Consider the following 20,668-nt stretch of genomic DNA (forward strand, 5'->3'; position numbering starts at 1 on the left):
GTAATCAGAAGGTCTGAGTTTAAGCCTTGGCTTTGCAATTTACAAGCTGGTAACTCCAGGCCTGGGTTTGTTCATCTACAAATTGGTGATAACCCATCTTCCTTACTTTTCTTATGAGTTTCTTAAGAGAATCAATTTTTTCTTTTTAAAGGGAAATCTGATGTCATTTCTTGACTTTTTAAAACCCTGTGATAACTTTCTATTGCCCTCAAGAAAAAGTCTAATCATTTAACATGCCTTTCAAGGACTTCTGTGTTATGGTCCCTGCTCAATTCTCCACTATCACCAATCTAACAATCTAAGCTCTTTTTCACCTCAAAGCCTTTTGCACAAGCTGTTTGCTTTGCCAGGAAGGCCCCTTCCTGCACTCACACGTTAACTACTAGTAGCAGCAATACTATTACTAGCTACAACCTACTGAATATTTACTAAGCATGGGGCAGTTCATATACATTATTAGTTTCTATTTTATGAAACAGGTTATTATTCTTACCTGGCTTAAGGATTAGGCACAGAGAAGTGAAGCAACTTACCCAGAGTAACACAGCTATTAAGCATAGGCACTGGGTTGCAAAACTCAGATCTGTGTGAATTCAAAGCAGATGGTCTCAACTCTTTGCTATTAAAGTATCAACTTCCTCCAGGAAGTCTAGCATCTTTAATATCCTCTAGTGGTTAATGTCATAAGGTTAGCACCTAAGACACTGGTTTGTAATCACCTGTGAATCTTGTGCCTCTCCAACCAGAGTATAAACAAGCCATCTGAACTCAGACAAGACTGCACCTTGTTTACTTCTGCTTCCCCAGCTCCCAGCTCAGCTCCTGGTACACGTAATGGGCATTAATAAATATCTGTTGAATACATACACATGTGAACATGTTTTTAAACAGAGACATAAGACAGTTACTACTATTTTTAATTTGGCTAAGGAACATCACCATGCTTACCCGTTTTTGGTCTATGGACTCCACTTCCCCCCTTTCTGTAGCATGGCACCCCTGCTTACATCCGTTCTCCTGCGACCTCTACTGTTTGCCACAACTCCCCAAATACTGCCAGCAAACATCCCCCTTCCAACTGCCTTTTTAGACAACCCTTCACAGAGGAAACTAAAATGTTAAAGTTATTTTCCCTTCATAGCAATTCTTTAAAATCCCTGAAAATTTAAAATTGCCTTTTTAAATATGGCAGAGCAGAACATCAGAGACCACTGAGGCATAAACTACACTTTAAAAATGAATTCCTAATCACGACGGAGCTGATTGGAGAAGAGAAACCAACCGCAGTTACCAATGAACCTTCTGCCGCTGTCAAGGCAGCCTTGTTCCCAGGTGGCATCTTACTTTTTCACAATATTTTACTGCAGGCTTTCAATAATATAAATAGAGAAAACAGGTGCTGCACTCAGCTGGGGGTTTGACTAAATCAACCTTCTTCGGTTCGATTTTTGGATGAAAGGCCCAGAAGTTAACTCAATCAGTCCTGTAGTTCTCAGCACCCTCAACGGGAAGGAAAAAGAGGGTGGTGAAAAAATGAGGGCGCGGAAGTGTGGCGAACAGACGAAGCTCTTCTTCCGACAGAGCAAGGGCTTGGCTCCGTCCCCAGGTGCGGGCCGTCAAAATGACCGCTCACATTGTTAATTTTGACTTTTCAATTAAAAAAAAATGACGTCTGGCTTTCTAAGTAAGAGGATAGACGAAAACGGAAGGCATTCGTCTCGTGAGAATTTGGCCAGGCGGCTCGGCGGACCTCCCGTCCAACCGCCGCCAGCTCGCGGATGCCCCGGGGGCCCGACGCCCGGCGAGGCTTCCCTGCCGCTCTCGCTACCCACAAGCCCCCGCGCCTCGCCGCGCAGGCGCAGCAGCGACGGCCGTCTCAGGAAGAGGAAAATGGAATAAACAACTCGGAGGAACCAGAGCGCGAGAGAGCGAGTGGAGGCAGAATTTAAAAATAAACCGGCCCCTCTGCCCTCCCCGCCCGTCCGCCGCCGCCGCTGCCCCTCCCCTGGCCCGCGCCCTCGGAGTCCCCGTCTGGGCCCGCGCGCCCACCCCGTCGTCCCGCGCGGCCCCTTTAAGAAAAGAGAACGAGAGAGTGAGTGAGAGAGAATCCCAACTCTCCCCCTCCCCTCCCTCCTTCCTACCCCCTCCTCCCTCCCCTCCCCCCGCTCCCCGGGCGGCTCCGGCTCCCGCAGCGGGACAGACCCACCCGCCCAGGCTTTTCTCCGGCACCGGCGGCGTCCTCCTCCCCTCCCCGGTCTATGGTGGCGGCGGCGGCGGCGACTCCTCGGGCGGCAGCGGAAGACGAGGCTGCGGCGTTGCCATGAACAGTGGCGGCGGCCTCCCGCCCCCCTCGGCCGCCGCCTCCTCTTCCTCCCCCTCGCTGGCGGCGGCAGTGGCGGTGGTGGCCCCGCCGGGGGTCGGGGGTGTCCCCGGCGGGGCGGCGGCGGGAGTGAAGCTGAAGTACTGCCGCTACTACGCGAAGGATAAGACTTGCTTCTACGGGGAGGAGTGTCAGTTCCTGCATGAGGACCCGGCCGCCGGGGCTGCCCCGGGCCTCGGCCTCCATAGCAACAGCGTCCCCCTGGCTCTGGCGGGCGCGCCCGTGGCCGGCTTTCCGCCCGGAGCGGTCCCGGGAGGGGGAGCCGGGCCGCCGCCAGGGCCCAAGAAGCCGGACCTGGGGGGCCCGGGGGCCGGAGCCGCGGCCGGCGGAGGAGGTGGCAGCGGCGTCCTCGATGGACCGCGGTTGGCAAGTGAGTGTGGTCGGGGCGGGAGGGCGGCCTCGGCCTTGGGGCGGCGGCGGAGGGAAGGCCTGGGGCCGGAGGGGGGCCGGATGAGGCCCTGCGGGCGAGCCCGGCTCGCGGGTCTCCGCCTTCGCCTCCCTGGGCGGTCTGGGAGGCCTAGGCCCGGCCTGAGCCCTCCGTCCTTCTTCCCGCTTCCCCTCCCCACAGCCGTCGGCGAGCCCGGGAGCGAGGGGAGGCCGGCTTCCCGGGAACGTGGGTGGTGGACTGGGGTGATGGGAGTGGGGGCGGGGAGGAAGGGGGATGGGCTGTGGCGTGCGGGGTGTGGGAAAGGGGGTGTCGTTTCCGGGGGGTGTGGAAAGGGGCTGGGTTTGCAGGCACATGTGTCTTGCGTGCCCGTGTGGAGTGCAGTCGGCCGAGCGCGGAGGTTCCCTAGTGGGTGTGTGTGGGTAGGGGCGGGAGGTGAGGGCGGGCTCTAGGCTTCCTGGAGTAGGTCGAACGAACGGAAAAAGTTTGTGGAAAGCTGCTGGGACAGAGGTTTTCCAGGCAGGAAATGCTTTCTAAGGATTAGGAGTGAAGGGACAGCAGCTTTTGCAGTATGCTTGGGTTTAGCCGAGAGTTGAGAGTAGGAATTTCACAAGACTTGCATTTCAATATAGTTTTCCCAAAAGCTGGAAGAAGTTTGCGGGGTGTCAGTCAGGATCTTGTCTTCCACTGCTTTGTATCAAGCGAACGGTTAGCCTGGAGCCTTGAGAGCCACCAGGGATGTGCGACTGAGCCCTTGAGTTCGGATGTCTTAGGAGTGTATTTTTCACTCTTTCCCTTGTTATTATCTATTGACTTGCAACTTTTTAGTTGTTCGTGGGTGGCGTTTGCAATTATAGTTGTGTAAGTGTGATCTAGTTTACAGAATGTTGCCCTGAAGGAAAGAGTAGAGCAAGTGTCAAATTTTTTCTTTTTTTGTTTCTGATGTATTGAGCATTTCTAAACCAAATGGGAAAGTCCTGCTTTCTTGGGAATTCTGGACAGTTTTTAGATCTTAAAATAATTTGATAGGCAGCTGAACTTGGACGTCAGAACGTTTTTGTCTTTTTTGTTTTTTAAACTGTAAGCTTGGCTTGATGCTTTAGCACTTAATTTGCTCAATGAAGAGATTTGTGTTTTTTTGAAAAAAGACTGTTTCTTTTTGCTGTGGTGGGCTGGATTTTACTGCAGTATATTTCCTGAGGGTGATACGCTAAGAAGATTAATTTGTAACTTAGAATGTTCTGTAAAAATGGTTATCTTGTTTGTGGAATGTTATCACTTTTGAGCAGCAACTTTGCATTTTCAAGGTAAACTTGCTGAGTATATTGAGTTGTGGCTCAAATTAATGCAAGAGTAATGTTTGATTAGTAAGCAATTAAACTGAACAGTAGTTTTGTTACCTACAGGAGGAAGCACTTTCAGAAATGCTGGGATTTGATTTATTACATGATATTTCTAGGATTTTCTAATCACAGAGGTAGTAGATTTGGGACATGAAAGATAGGACAGGTGAAAATGGGAGGTGGAGGAGAAATACTAGTGCTGGCTTGAAGGTGGGGGATCCTTCATATATCTCAGAAAAGGGAAATAATTGTCTGGGATGTAGGGTCTTGAGAGGACTGGCAGGAGTGATAAGAGGCATTTTAAAATTAACATTTAGTCATTTAACAGTTATTTCATTAGGTAACTGCATTATGTAGTTGGATTCTGTCGGGCTTAAATGAAGCCTAAGTCTCTTTTCTACTGTAGGCTTCTTGGTAACTCAGTGGTACAGGTTGTGACTCCTTAAGAATGAGATAAAATTGCCTCATATCACGAATGGCAAGTCAATTTGTTCAGGAATCAGGGAAGTGGATTGTGTTGGTGCTTTGAATTTTTATACTTTAATTTTTAGTCTACTTTCTACATTTTATGGTATTCTTATCTTTTGAGACAGACTTTTTTTTTTTAATAGAGGTACTAGGGGTTGAACCCAGGACCTCGTGCATGCTAAGCATGTGCTCTGCCACTGAGCTCTACCCACCTCCCCTTTTGAGACAGACTTGATTTGTTAATTAAGCGTATAAGGCAATTAAAATAGACAACACACTCTAAGAGGTGTTCCTGTTAGGAGATATTTGAATTTTATTAGCTGCTGACCTGATCATGTAGCGTCACTGAGACAGTTTTATTTTGCTTTTACTTATTTCTTTGCTCTTCTTTAAAGTAAAAATGTACAATATTTCCTTAGCCGAGAGGTCATAAACAGATCTACTTTGGTAAGCGGGCTCTACCTGCAGAAATATTTTGCTTGGGCTCCTTGGGTATCTTCTAGGCGTGTGTATGTGTTTTAAAAGTTTTTATTTGAAGCACACGTACCCAAGAAAAAGTATACCAATCCTCAGTTCTTGGAATTTTCACCAGATGAACACCTACTTAGAATAGGACACAGATCAAGAACTAGAACATGATCGGTTCCCCCTGACACCCTGCTCTTGCCCCTCCAAGTCACCACCCTTTCCCAAAGGTAACTACTGATTGCAGACACCACATTCTAACGTTGTGCATTCATTGTTCACTTTTTCGAGCTTTATAGGAATGGAATCAGATAGTGTGCCCTCTTTTTGTGGGCTGCTTTCTTTCAGCATATTTGTAAGATCTATTCATGTTATGTAGGAGCAGCCTCCTTAGTCTCATTCCTCTGTAGTGTTACATGATATGAATGTACCACATTTTACTTTCTCATTTTACTGTTAGTGGGCAATGGAATGTTGCCAGTTTTGTCTATTAAGGAGAGCACTGTTTGAAACATTCTTGAACATGTTTTTTGGTTCAAGTCTACGAATTTCTGTTGGATCACGTGGGAGTGGAATTGCAGGCTTGTACTGGGGCATGTGTATATTCAGCTTTGGTAGATGACGCCCGACGGTTTTCTGAAGTGACTGTGTCACGTTTACTTTCCCTCCAGCAGCGTATGAGAGTTCCAGTTGCTTCACATTCTCCCCAACACTTCATATTAGCCATCTTATAATTTTAGCCATTTTGGTGGCCATAATTTATGGTATAATTTTGTGTTTTTAATTTGCATGTGTGTGGGTTGTAATTTAATTAGTTGACAACATATAAAACACCAGGAGGTTTAATATAGAAATGTGGATTTCTGGCTTCCTTTGAAGGGCAGCTCTTATTGAAATTAGGACTGTTGATGGGGCGAGACTCCATATTTCCTCCTTACTGACTGGGTGACTTTTATATGCCTGGCTCCTCTTGGTAGTTGAGTTTTTGACCCTTGTTTTAGTAATTCACATTTGAGGAATTGTTTTGTTAGTGTTTCAGATTGTGTGTGAAAACTTTAGAGGTAAATGCAAGAGAAAATTTTATACTTATTTTGCAAACATTGGAAAACTGAAGCACAAAGGCTTTTTTTCTTCTTAGTATAGTTTGTTGCAATGATGTTTCAATCTCGTAAAGGAACTATACTTTCTTTGTTACTTATTTATTGTCTATACAGAGTATTATGTTTTCTTACTTCCAGCTCTTCTGTTGACCTGGCAATGTAGTAAACATCTTCTGGCATTCAGGATTGTTGTTTGGAAAATAAGTTTGTTTATTTATTTTTAAAAGCATTTACTTTAAGTCTTTGACATTTCATATTTCTGTTGGACTTGGTATCTTTTAAGGCTTAAATGTGGTTTGATTTAGGTTCAGCTGAATTATTGATTCTTTACATTTTAATGATGTAATTTTCATATTTTCAACTAGCTAGACTTTTCATCTTCAAGTTCATTTTTTAGCAGCTAAGGTATTATGCCAACATTTGTATTTTATGTGCTTATTTTATTTGAAACTCAGTAGATTTCTTTTATGAAAACAGACATTTTTAGTTCCACTGATTTAGTTAGTAATGAAGGCTTTGCTGTAAGACATACTTAAAAGGGGCTTGGTTCTCTTATTTGCTAGCTTTGTGATCTTGGGCAAATTTTTAATTTTCAGGCCTCGGTTTTTCTCATTTAAAAAAATGGAGTTAGTCGTAGTGCCTGTTTCAGAGAGGGGATCGGGTTGCACGTGTCCCTCCGAGCACTGCCTGGCACGTAGTGAGGCTTCAGTCTTGGCTGCTGCTCTTACTGAATATTTCCTACTAATAAGCCTACGACTTACCTGTGCCTTTCCTTACCTCAGAGTTTTTGAGAATATTTTCAAGACTAGTAAAATAGCTACAGATGATTGAACTGTGGTTGTCTGCCCAAATGGAAGAAAGCAGGGGATAACTTGAAGTTCATGTACAAACTCTGGAATGTATGATAAGGAATATGGCAAAACTGTTTTTGTTTAAGCAGGATTACGCGTGTCATCCCACAACCCTGAATCAGCTGACAGAGAAGCAAGTACTGGGAACTTGGCAGGAGGAGAGCTGGTGTAGGTTTAAACATTTTTATTTGACGGTAGCGTGGATAACTAACACTTATAACACCATTCCTTTCACTCTTTTAACATTGTGCTTGCAGAGTGGCAAGCTTTGATCTAGGTGATAGGAACACAACATTGAATGAAACAGAATTCTGCCCTCATCCCTCATGGAGATTGTATTCTAGTGGGGAATACAAATGCGTGCATAAGTATTAGATCTTGAGAAGTTTTAGGAGGAAAGCTTGAAGCTTTCTCAGAAATGCTCAAAAAGGGCTGTACTAACATAAGTCTCAGTAAGAATCAGTTAACGAGTAAAACTCTTCTTTCCATGAAAGTAACAGTTGAAATGACCCTGTGAGAAGAGAAATGGTTGCCAAAACGTCTTCCCGTTTTTACCCTTTTATAGAATTTTTCTTTTCTTTCTTTCTGTTTTTTTTTTTTAAACTAACTTTCTATTTTAAGGTAACTGTAGAGCCCCATGCAGTTGTAAGAAACAACACAGGAAGAGCTTGTCCTATTACTGTGTTCCCCCAGTGGTAACACCTTTCCTAACTGTAGTGCAGTATCACAACCACGCTGATTGACAGGCCACTTACCTTGTTCAGATTTCCCAAGTCTCATTTGTACTGGTGTGCATACGTGTGCATATTCAGTTCTATAGAGTTTTATTGTGTGTTTGTGTGCCTGCCAACAACCAAAACATAGAGCAGCTCTGTCACCCGCAAGTGGCCCTTTTGTAACCCTCCCTCTCAATCTGTGCCAACCACTAATTTGCTCTCCATTTCTATAATTTTGTCATTTCAAGAATGTTCTATAAATGGAGTTACGTAGCATGTGATCTTTTGGAATTAGTTTTTTTTTTTTTTCTCAGCATAATTCCCTTGAGTTTCAGGCAAGTTCTGTGTATCAAGAGTCCGTTTTTCTTGCTGAATTTTTCTTTTTTTTAACATGGAAAATTTATATCTATCTTTATTTTGGAACAGCTTTTTTTGGTTTGCTTTCCTCTAGGCATATCTGCTTTTGTATACAAAACTATGAACATTTACAGTACTTAGAAATATTTTAAAAACCTATTTTAGTGTTGAATTTCATTTACTTAATTTAGCTTTTAAGCTATAAAAGTCAAACATTGTAACATTTTCATTGAAACAGCAGTAAAATTTAAAATAAACCAACCTCATCTTATTGCCTGGGGTTAATCATTATTAATAGTTTTTGTGTGTGTAGCCTTAATTATTCCCTAAGGGCCTCATCTCCAAAAGCAGTCACATTGGGGGTTAGGACTTCAATATGTGAATTTTGGGAGGAAACATTTCAGTCCATAGCATGTGCTTGCATAGACACAGTCAAGTTTTGTAGCAAGTTTCTTACACTTATTTTTCCTTATTAACTTACTTTATATTCTGTTTATCAAGTAGTTTTTAGGCCAAAGCTATATAAAGGAATATGATAAAATATTTGTTTTATATATTGTTACATAGTTGTTAGCAAATCAATACCTAGAGTATTGGTGTCTCCTTTCAGTATATAGGAATTACTCCTGGACTGGGGGTCCTGAGGTTTTGATTTTAGTACTCTCTCTTACAAAATAACTTTGTGATCTTAGGCTAGTAATTTAGTCCATGTGGAAATGTATTTATTTGTCTGTAAAACAGGAGAATGGGATGTGGTACATGATGTCTAAAATTCCTTCAGCTCTAAAATGTTTCTCTGCTTCTAAATGTTTATGTTCTAGAAAACAAATTATTTTATGTTCAATCTTTGGAATTCATCCTCCTCCCTCCCCAACAACTTTTAAAAATATTGACCTCTCAGCAGCTTAACTTTAGGGCAGAGCATGCTGATCTCACTTACCTTGGCTGAGTTAATTGGCATGTAGATAACACTCTTCTAAGAAATAAAACCTCTCCCTTTTTTGATGTCTTTTTTTGGTATCTCTTGCTTTTCCTTTAAAAAATAAATATTATTCCTATTTTTCTCAAGCTAGTTTTTAATTATATTTTTAATATTTAAAATTCGAGCTTTAGAAAAATAGGAACAGTATCTTGTTTTTGGAATTGAAAATGTACTACATGCACTGGTTAAAAATTTAAATAGCACAAAAGGGTACACAGTGAAAAATAGTCTCCCTCCTTCCTTGGTTCCCAGATCCTTCTCCAAAAGACAGTTATTCTTTCCAATTTATGATGTATCTATTCAGAAATATTCTTTGTACCATCACTGTGTTTGTATTTCCTATCTCTTGCACATACCAACACATGTATACATGTGTGGGCACACATGGAAGCCTAATGCTCTTTGAATGTTGTTACTGAATTGCATATCTTGTAGTTTGTTCCACATCCACAGATAGAAATTTGCCTTATTCTTTTTAACAGCTGCATACTATTCCACTGTATAATTGTACTATTCTTTTTAGTGGATATTTAGATTGTTTATAGTCTTTTGTTATTACCAATGATGGCACAAAGCTGTTATATCCTAATGTATTATGTATACTGATACATAAATTTATGCAAAATACGATATACACAAATGGTAAGGAGCATACAGAATCTTCAGCAATCTGGTTCAAATTTGGTTCATTAAAAGAAAAAAAGAACTGTGTAGACAAGTACAGTATGATCTCACATACATGTGGAATCTTAAAATAACCCAAGCTCTTAGATATTACAGAGAACAGATTGGAGGTTGCCAGAGGTGAGGGTAGGTGGGGTAGGTGAAGGTAGTCAAGAGGTACAAACTTCTAGTTCTAAGATAAAAGAGTCCTTGGAATATAATGTACAGCAATACTGTATGTTTGAAAGTTGCTAAGAGAGTGGATCTTTAAAGTTCCCATCATGTGAAAAAAATAACTGTGTGGTGATGGATGTTAGCTAAACTTATTGTGGTAATCATTTTGCAATATAAACATGTATCAAGTCAAATTTTACATCTAAGACTAATACAATGTTATATGTCAGTTATATCTTAATAAAAAAACCTGTATTTTACACACTGTTAGCTGAAAATAAGATGTTTGAAATAGTCATCCATCTCAAGATTTTCCCCAGAAAGAAATTTTTCCCAGTGGCTCATATATCTAGAGATAGTTATGTGAATCACATCTTTTGCAACGTAATAAGCTAGTATTTGTAAATAAGTCTCTGGGAGAATTGCATTTGTGTATTTAATAAAAGACGAGTGTTACTACTTAATAGTCTTTCATTGTTCGTCTACATTCTTAGTATAGATACGTTAGACTGCCTTCAAAGATACTAGGTGGAGCTGGAAGAGCTGGCAAGGACTTTACATAGCATTTGGCTTCATTATTTCGCTTATTTGTTCATAAACTTATTCTGTCTATTAATATTGCTGTTCCTGAATCTGACTGTATCCTTTATTGAAAGGATGAGATCTGGGTGAAGAAAGACAAATGGAATGGGACCGTAAATTTATGGTTCCTAGACTTCCTGGCAATATGTCGGCTATCTTGAGGGAGAGTCTTCTTGACAAAGACAGGGCAGGCAATCTTACTCCTGTCCTCAATGCTTGGAAGAATTATCAAGGCAGCTTTTTATTTTTAAGTTAAAGTTTTAGCAAGGTCCTCTGACACATATTGTAAAAAAGATTTAAATGTGTACAAGTGGTGTGCTTGAAAAAAGATTATGGCAAGCTCTCAACTATAATTTGGGCTAAAAGTGGGGATTCGTTCATTCATTCATTCATTTATGTAACAGACATTTATTGAGCACTTACTCTGTGTCAGGTACTGTTTTAGATTCTTGGAATACATTAGTGAATCACATAAATAAAAGATCCTTTCCTTTGTGGTCCTTACATTTTAATGGGTAAAGTTGACAGTATTTATAAATACAGCTCCAGTAATTTTATAGTATGTTAAGAGATGACAGGTGCTATTTAAAAAAAAAAAAAGCAAAAGACGACTTCTCATTTCTCAATAAGACATGGGTTTAGATGATCTTGAACTGATATTTTGCACAAGGAATAAGCTGGTTTTAGAAATGAAATTTCTCTCTCCATTTTTAAATTCCAAGTCACTTTACTGAGAAAACAATTAAGAACAGTGGAAGACTTTCAAAACATTTATTGCTTTGTTGTCAGCTTTTGATTGTTAGGAAAGGCAATTATCTTGGCATGGATCCCAAACTAAAACTGTCTTTTACTGAAAGACATTTTTCAGTAAGTAATCAGGTGGGCAGTACTAAATATTAAGTAGCTGCAGCTGACAATCGTTAGTTGTTGTGGTCAGGCTGGTAGTCAGCTCACCTGGGAAGGCCTTAGTGTTGTCGTTCCCTTCAGAATCGTGCTCACCAGCATCTTGCAGCACTGCAGTTACTTTCTGATTGAGGAGACTAATAATGTATATCTTAAAAAAAATTTAATGTTTAAACAGTGTACTGTATATGCTGTGGTGTGGAATAGTAGGATCTTAGCTGGCTGCTTGTTAAGCCTCTTGATTCATCTAAAATTGCTGGTTCAGGACTTTTTATTTTTGTTTTTGCTATAGGCATTGCTGTGGCTAATCTTGGTGCAAAGCTAGGATGACTTCCATAAGGACCAGTTTGCCAGATAGACCTTGTGGCTTTTAAAACAATGCCAGCTTACCTCTCTGGAGGTCTGGTACTTTGTGCAAATGACTTACTCTTTAGTAAATGACACAGCACACATATACTGGGCACTGACTGGGAAGCTTAATTTAATTATCAAACATTTCCTGAACACCTTTGTGCCAGATAGCATACAGGTGTTGGGGAGTAAGAGATGCATGGTTCCTTCCATTTATAAATGCGTGGCCTAGTAAAGGATTTTGAAATGGATACATTTTGGCATAGTATGATATGCTATAGATATAAAGTGTGTAACAAACACTGTTCAGGGATGTTTTGGAAGAGGCGTTATTTCAACTGGTTTTTGAAAGATGTATGATGCACATGTGGTAGAAGAGACGGGCATGCCAGGCAGATGAGAACAAGGACGCAGGCTTTGAGAGAAAGCGTCATACATGATTTTGTTCTCTGGTCCTCTAGTGTGGTGAGTAGGCTCTACTATGGAGAGTGGTGTCAGAGGACAGATTGTGTGGCCACTTTGTGAAAGCCATTCTGGGCCGTGCTGGTGAAGTGATGAGGTCTGTGTCTTAAGAAGACACTTTTTTTGGGCTTCTAAAGGTGGGAATAGGGAAATCATTCAGATTAGGCTTAATAATAGCTGGAAGGAGAAATACTAAGGACTTGATTTTGGCAAGTGGAAATGAAATATAGGGGGCATATTCGAGAGATTGGACAGAGCAACTACTTGGGGGGATGGATGAGAGAGAGAAAGGAGCTAAGGATAAACTTTAGCTTCAAAGTACCTCTCACATGTCTAGTTGGAGACATTTAATAATAGGCAGTTGTAAATGTAAGTCTGGACTTTAGGAATGACAGAAATGGAATGTGATTTTTGGAGGCTTTGAAGTACGACTGTTCTGGTTTCAAATCTCATCACTGGCACTGCCGCCAAAATGGTCATTGAATGATGTACATCTGAAAGAACTGTTGAGATTGTGCATATAAAGCAATACATGGTGACTGGTATTAGTTCATATCTGTCTGTCTATCTCAGCCAGGAATGAATGTTTCAAAGCAAAAGAATGGAATTCAAGAGGAAAGTATTGGTCTAGGTAGATCACTGAAAAGCTAAGTACTTGAACCGTGTTGTTGGCTCTTTATGGAATTACTTCAGTTGGGTTGTGGTTTAATATTATGTTTTCTGCTTCTATTGAGAATGACTATAAAGTGTTTCTGGAAATCTTCCTTACAACTGTATTGAAGATGCATTATGTTAAGTGCACCATATATAAAAATCCTTGTGATAATTTCTCTAAAGAGTTTAGTACTAGCAAGTATGTTTGCTCTAAGAAATTGGTGTTATTTTATCAGGTGAGTTTTTTTTTTAACTTAAATGTTTTCTTTTTTTATCTTGGCCTTTTATAAACTTCTGAGCATACTGTTCATCTGAAATATTTTTCTTTAGCCTATGTTTTTGGTTTAATGGTTCCCATTTTAATCTTTCATTTTTATTACATGACTTTTTTTTTTTTTTGACTTAAAGAACAAAAATTTATTGCCTTAACAGCTTTGGAGCCTAGAAGTCCAGGATTAGGGTGTTGGCTGGTTTAATTTCTTCTAAGGGCTGTGAGAAATTATCCATTCTGTGTTTTTCAATTAGCTTCTGGTGGTTTGTTGGTAATCGTTGGTGTCTTTGGCTTATAGAAGCATCATCCTAATCTTTGCTTTCATTTTCACGTGTGTGTGTTTGTGTCCAAATTCTCCCTTTTTATAAGGTCATAAGTCGTATTGGATTAGCGCTCACCCTAATGACTTCATCTCATTGAATCACACCTGCAATAACCCTATAGCCAATAAGATCACGTTCTGAGGTACTGAGAACTAGGACATGAACATAGGAATTTTGGGAGGAGCACAGTTCAACTTGTAACAGTTGTTGAGTAGGTAGCACAATGAGGTAGTGCACATAAAATGCCTCGGACATTTGACATATGATCAGTGCTCTGTGCTGCTGAGGCCTCACTTCTCTCTGATAATCACTGGTATTGGATAATGATGCTTCATTGTTGGGTGAGGAGTTTAAAATGTGGAATTGATCTCATTATGGCTCTGCACAGAAACTTTATTGTGAGGATTGGAAATACAGTGTTTGTAGTCATTAATTACTGTTTTCTCATACTTCCCTTGGACTTTTTTCTTAGTTGATTAGCTTTGAGGGAATTCCAGCTCTTCAGACAGATCAGTATGTCCTGCCCAGCCACCTGCTTTGGATTCAAGTCTTTGCTTCCAGATGACTCCTGTGGGTTTTGTAATAGATGTGTCAAATGTTCCAAGCTACCTTTTCATTATTTATATTTTAAAAAACCATAAGAAATTTCCCATAATGCATTCTATACAAAGAACATATTAGTGTTTCATTAGAAAGTAAGCTAACCTTTACAAGTAAATTTATAAATAGATAAAAGTTTTAACCACAAAAAGTAACCGCTTGGCACCTAATAATGTCCAGGTATGCCAGTATACTGAATTATCCACACAACGACACTGGAAAGTAGATCTTACGACTTCCGTTTTACAGAGGTGCAAACTGAGACTTAGACTAAAAATGCTGTCGAGGATCAGTTGTTGGCAACTGACTGAAACAGACGTTGTGGGCAGTTGTATTTTCTCAAAGTCTGGTCTGTGCTCATTCCACAGTCAGTAGAGAAAAGGATGGTGTGAGTGTCTCCTGAGTGGTCAGAGGAGTGCCTGTTTCTTGCACCTGCATCCACTGCTCTGTCTCATAGCATCTCTGTCTCCCTGCCTCATCAGAAAAATGGAGGCAATAATATCAATGAGACTTAGATTACATTGTAATCTTTGATCTTTTGGAAACATCTGTGTAAGGTACTCAGTTTTCTCCCAGATGGATACATAGGTCTTAAGTCTATTTACTGAATAATCCCCTTTTTCTTCACTGATCTTTAAAATGTGGCTTTATTGAAGTACAATTTACATACTAAAATTCACCCATTGTAGATGTACAGTTCAGTTGTTTTTAGTGAATTTACAGTCATGCAACAATCACGATTTTTACAAGAAACTTTTAAGATACTGTTTCTTTGCTTTTCATAACTTTTCATTGATGTTTACAGGTAGATGGTGTGAGTCTCAATTACAGATGACGGTATAATATCCATTTTAAAACATTTTGCCCAAGACATTGTAGTCTAGATCTAGTAAGTGGCAGAAAAGAAACTCAAACCCAGCACTTTTAGGAAATACTAGAGTAAGTTGAGAACAGATAGGTGAGGGCTTTTTAATGTCACGCTAAGAAGTCTGGATTTCATCCCTTAGAATGAGCATTGCCAGCATCTTGTCTGTGTTGTCCTATTTGGCAGAGGAGAACCACTCACTATTTTCAGCGGGGCTCCTTTTGTTTTTTAAAAAGTATGTTCTATGGAACTCCAGTCTCTCAAGCTGCTCCAGAACTTAATTACTATTAGTCTACTGTTGGTTGGAAGCCTTACTGATGAAATAAACAGTTGATTAATATATTTTCTTCTATGTTATATGTATTATATACTGTATTCTTACAATAAAGTAAACTAGAGAAAAGAAAATGTTATTCAGAAAACCATAAGAAAGAGAAAACACATTTCCAGTACTGTACTGTATTTATTGATACTGTAAGTTCATGTCATCTGTTAACAGATGAATCATTTTATGTCAGTACCTACATCAATATATATGACACAAAATACTAGAGGTGTCATACATTTTACTAACACTGGACGTTAAAGATGAAAAGATAATGTGAAAAGGAAATTCATATTTATTTATAGGTATAATTACTGTGCGTTGATAAGGAAGCAGCAGCAATAGAAGTGATATGACGGCTTCACAATAGCCTAGCCTGTACACTAATGAATGAATTGTTATAAAATCTCTATAGCACACAGTGCTACAGACATGTTCATAATATAGCACTGGAAATGTTACTTTAAAAAAACCACTTACCTGTGCTGATAGGTTGATACGCGGTTTCTCCAGGTAGGAGAGAGTGAGGCACACTGTACAGTAATGTAATCCTTTAAAAGCAAAGCTATAAAACAGTGAAAAAAAACCTAACACATTGTTAATGTTAACTATCACTTACCTTATGCCTGTGTAGGGATAGACTAGTATCTACGTCTACATATATTCTGTGCATTTATGACATACCGAATTTTTTCTTAATTTTTTGATATTTCTAGGCTATGCAGTTCATCTGTGAGTTTTTCAAATTGTCATAAATCTCCAAAAAATTTTCCAATGTATTTGTTTAATTGGATCCATGCAATTCAAACCTGTATTGTTCAAGGGTTGAGTGTACTCACCAGGAAGTAGCATCTAAAAGGTACTGTCCATCGCTTTGTTGATGTATGGTAGATTATTTCTGCAGTTACAGTCAGTCATTCTCTACTGACTATTCTACCCTAGAGCCAACCAACAGCTTGTCTGTATTCCTCAGCTCTGTCCCATTGCTACCACTGGAGAATTGGTTCTACTGAATTGTGAGTTAATGGGGGATTGCTGATCTGTTTCATGAGATGTGTTATGAGAAACAGTCCTGACGAACTTGTCTCCGTTTAGCATATGAAGAGTTGGGAGAAATTGCAGTGGTTTATAGTCCCCTCTCCTCTTGCAAAGTTAAAGAAAACTTAATGAGAAAACTACAGATGCAGTGTGGTTTGTTTCTTCATGTTGTGCTTGGTGGTTCTCAGGTGACTAATACAAAATAGCTATCTCTGTGGGAAGAAAATTATTCAACTTGAGTATTGTTTAACAAATTTTTGGAGTTGAGCCAGTTTTATTTGGTTCTGCCTTTTGTTATGAACAAGTAAATAAAAGTAAGTGTGACAGATTTGAAACTTCAAAACTTATTTGGAAACAGAGAAACGACATCAGTGTTCTGTGTTTTTAAATAATTTAGACTTGGATTTTCCTTCTCTTTCAGTTCCTGGAATAGATGGAGGTGCTTTGACTGATACGAGTCTCACAGATTCCTATTTCAGCACCAGCTTCATTGGCGTTAATGGCTTTGGAAGTCCTGTAGAAACGAAGTATCCCTTGATGCAGGTATTGTTAGTGTGAATTTATATGGCACTAAATTTTGAAGTTTTTCCAAAGAGGGAGACATGTAGAGTCTTCGTTTATCCCCAGATTTGTTTAGTGGGAGGTGGAGTTTTAGGAGGTGCTGAGGAGGGGGGTGTACAGGTAAGCCGTCTCCTGTAGGTTTGGAGTCAGGGTGAGCTTTTAAGAGTGGGGTCGGAGTATGTAGAGAATGGCTACAGAGAGACTAGTTTCACACCTCTGTGTGTTTGTGAGTATGGAATGATGGCCTTTTGGGATAGTGAGACCATAGAAGCTGGGGAGGGTGCTAAGGAAACATGGGACATATTTAGAGAGCAGAGAGTAGCCTAATTTTATAGCATCTGTAGAGTATACAAAGGCTCATACGCATTGGGAGAGGATATTAGAGAGCACTTACTGAATTATGCATAGTCACCTTACATCTTCTCGGATGGATATTGTAATTTATATTTTATGGACAAGGAAATGTAGTTGTTATGTGTCTTGCCCAGGCTGATAAGTTACGGAAGTGCAATTCAAAATAGTGCAATTCAAAACAGACATAGAAAACAAACTTATGGTTACCAAAGGGAAAAGGAGGGGAGGGATAAATTAGGAGTTTGGGATTAGCAGATACAAACTAGTATATATAAACAATAGATAAACAACAAGGTCCTATTGTACATCACAGGGAACTATATTCAATATCTTGAAATAACCCATAATGAAAAAGAATATGCAAAAGAATATATATATGTATGTATAACTGAATTGCTATGCTGTGCACCAGAAACTAACACAACACTGTAGATCAACCACACATGAATTAGAACAGAAAAATAGGTCTGTGACATTGGTTTTAAATACTTGGCTAGTGAGTAAAATTTTCATTTGATGTGTTAGAGTATTTAGAAGTTTTCGCATAGATGATGGTAATCCAAGCAGCAACGTTTATAGGAGGATTAGAGTGTGATGTGAACCATGGATTGGAGGGGAAGGTGCAAAAAGGGTCAATTTTAGCTTAACTAGTTGAATATTCTTAATTCTGTATTCCTCGTGATATTATGTATTTATATTTTATTTTTCAGAGAATGACTAATAGTAGCAGTTCCCCAAGCCTTCTAAATGACAGTGCCAAGCCATATGGAGGCCACGGTAAGACTTGGTCTCTTTTCTCTCTCTTGGACTCTGAAAGTAATATGTCCATTATAGAAATTTTCAAAGTTATTGATAGATAAAAGGAAGAAAATGAGAATGATGTGATCTTTACACTCAGAGATAACCATTAAGATTTGGACATATGCAGACACACACATATATGTAATACATAATAATACTCAAGATCATAATAAATATACTTTTAAATGGTAATGTGAGTGTTTCTTGCTCATTATAAATTGAATTTTGTTGTTTATTTTCATAACTTACTTAACTAATTTTGTTTCTGTTCTTTTTTAAAAAAAGACTGTTGGAGTCCAATACACTCCAGTATTGGACTATGTGTATGAATCTGTGTTCATGTTTTGAGTTACTTCTTTTGGAACGTTCTTAGATGTGGAATTGTTGTTTCAAAGATTATGGACATTTTTAAGGTTTCTGATACAGAATTTCCTTTTTGTGTCCCAGTTTACAAACAAGTATCTTTCTGTATCCTGTTTTAAAAATAAATGTTCAGTAATTTTTAAAAAAAAAAATGTAACAAATGAGTGTTATATTCTCTATCAGTAAAGTGTTAACAATTATTAATAATGATGAGGAAAAGAATTGCATTTATTTCCTGAGATAGACATTTTATGTGTGTGTATCAAGTGTCTATCACTACTTGGAAATTTCAACCTTTGTTCCTTTGCTGTAGGAAAAAAACAGCATTTTAATACTGAATAAAATTATTAGAAACTGATGTGTAGTATTATAATATTTTGACATGCCCATAGAGTTTATAGGCTGACTTTTAAATGATCTCAAAGGTAGCGTAACGGATGAGTAATACCTATTTTTAAGAGTCTTGAATGTGTAAATTACACAAAAATCTTGTCTTTTATTAGCTTCTTTCTCTTTGTATTATTAGTTATATTAAATTAAAGCTAATTCTGATGAAGAACTAGACTATGAAAATCCAGATGAAGCCAGAGAAATTAAGCAGCAATTTATATGTACTGCATTATAAGGAGATCTAAGGTTCCTTTAAGAACATTTACTATATTTTGTAGGATTTCATAGGTTATTTAGTGAGAAACAAGATTGACTAAAGCTCAGAAATGAAATGAAAAATATTTCAATGTATATCATACATTCCTTCTCAGAAACCCTTCTGATTTGTTAAGTGAGAAACAATTTAGAGATATATTTTTGTTTGTAACTTTTGGCCATGGAGTAATAGAGCTTTGAACCTGTACATTCTTTGGATTTCATGTTTATATTGTGAAATATATAGCATTTCCATCTTTAAAAACTTAATTTACCTTCTCTTTTTACTAAGAATATCGAACATCTGGTGACAAGTGTAAAAATGCGGACAGTCCTGTAGGGTAGATGGTTCTAGGGCCTGAGTATGAAAATCTGTATCCAGTCCCTTAGAGTGTGTTTGACTTCCCTCCCCTCACCCCACCCTGTTCTTATTTTTCTTATCATTTGGTCTCAGGAACACACACTAGAGGTAGATTTCCTTCATGAACACGTTCCTGATAACATGGTTAAAAGTCGCTTTTTTTTCCTGTTTGATTTTTCTTTTGGTTTTAAGCAAACAGATGCATCCTAATCGATACAGCTTCTGAATAAATGTGTGCTGAATATCGGCTGAATGACTTGTTCGTGTCTCATTCACTCAGAAAGTATTTGAACTTCCACTATGTGTTAGGCATTGAGTTTAACTATTATTGTGGTATATGGATTTTATTACTATTTTATAAGCATTCAAATTAAACATTTATGAAATTGATAGGTTTCCTGAGTTGTCTGTATGGAAACTTATGTAACTTACCTTCCAGATCCTCTAACTTCACCTGCTTCATCCTTGTTTAATGACTTTGGTGCCCTCAACATCTCTCAGAGAAGAAAGGTAGGTGAGATGGAAACTTATGTGAAACTAAATGGAATGTAGTGGGGATACTGGGATGTTTACGTGATGGTCAGTGTTCTCTTAAGTTGGGGGAGGGCTGCTTATGGGCTGTAATACTTCTCTTGCTTTTTGTTTACCTTTTTTCTTGTTGCATATCTCTTACATGTAGAATTTTATTTGATCTCTGTACATGAAATAGAGACATTCTGTGTGAAGGGATGAAATCCTCCTGCTTATTTTTCCTCATTTTCTTTATCTTGGCATATTCTGTTTTCAAGGTAACATCTGATGTAGTGCTGTGGTTGCTGTTATGTCACACATTGTAGGCATATTCATCATCTGTTAACTTTATTTTCTGACTGCTTTGTTTAAACTTCAAAGATTTCTCCCCTAATTTAAACTCCTCATTAAACTTAAAATTGTCAACTATTCATAATTGGCCTCACTATTTAAAAACAGTTTAAAAATCTCTTCATATTAGAAATTTAATTTTATTTGAAATTGAGGTTGGTAGACCATGAATAGGTTTTTAAGGACTTTATAGTATATTATAGTTTGATGCTTTTGAGTCTTAATGATAATCATTATGTTAATAATAATTGTAATCTAGAGAAAGTGGTGTTTTGGTTAAGGTCAGTAGCACCTAAAGATATTCAGGAGATTGATGGAGATTAGAGTTATAACTAATTCAGATTTGTAAGTAATAGGAGAAAAATCTGGAGGAAAAGAATATTAATTTTAGAGAAGTGATATGAGCTTATGATGCTTTTAGGAAGTGTCTGATCTGAGGGTCGGATAGATAGAATTTCAAGAAG

General features: G+C 38.8%; 1 protein-coding gene across 5 annotated transcripts in view; it reads left to right on the forward strand.

Annotated features, from left to right (window-relative positions):
- The first annotated feature begins 1,678 nt into the window (after nucleotides 1-1,678).
- Nucleotides 1,679-20,668, forward strand: part of PAN3 (poly(A) specific ribonuclease subunit PAN3) — a 111,315-nt gene continuing 92,325 nt past the window's right edge. For 2 of the 5 annotated variants that reach the window (XR_012079854.1, XM_072976054.1), the window contains exons 1-4: nucleotides 1,739-2,750; nucleotides 16,680-16,801; nucleotides 17,884-17,950; nucleotides 19,783-19,853. Coding sequence is in view for 4 of the 5 variants with exons in the window: in XM_072976054.1 (XP_072832155.1) it covers nucleotides 2,321-2,750; nucleotides 16,680-16,801; nucleotides 17,884-17,950; nucleotides 19,783-19,853 (690 nt within the window). In the remaining variant the exon portion in view is untranslated. Of the gene's footprint in view, nucleotides 2,751-16,679; nucleotides 16,802-17,883; nucleotides 17,951-19,782; nucleotides 19,854-20,668 lie in introns of all 5 variants that reach the window. The other 3 variants (XM_072976052.1, XM_072976051.1, XM_072976053.1) reach the window with 3 other exon arrangements.

The sequence above is a fragment of the Vicugna pacos genome, chromosome 14 (genome assembly GCF_048564905.1).
Source record: "Vicugna pacos chromosome 14, VicPac4, whole genome shotgun sequence".
In the NCBI taxonomy this organism is placed as follows: domain Eukaryota; kingdom Metazoa; phylum Chordata; class Mammalia; order Artiodactyla; family Camelidae; genus Vicugna; species Vicugna pacos.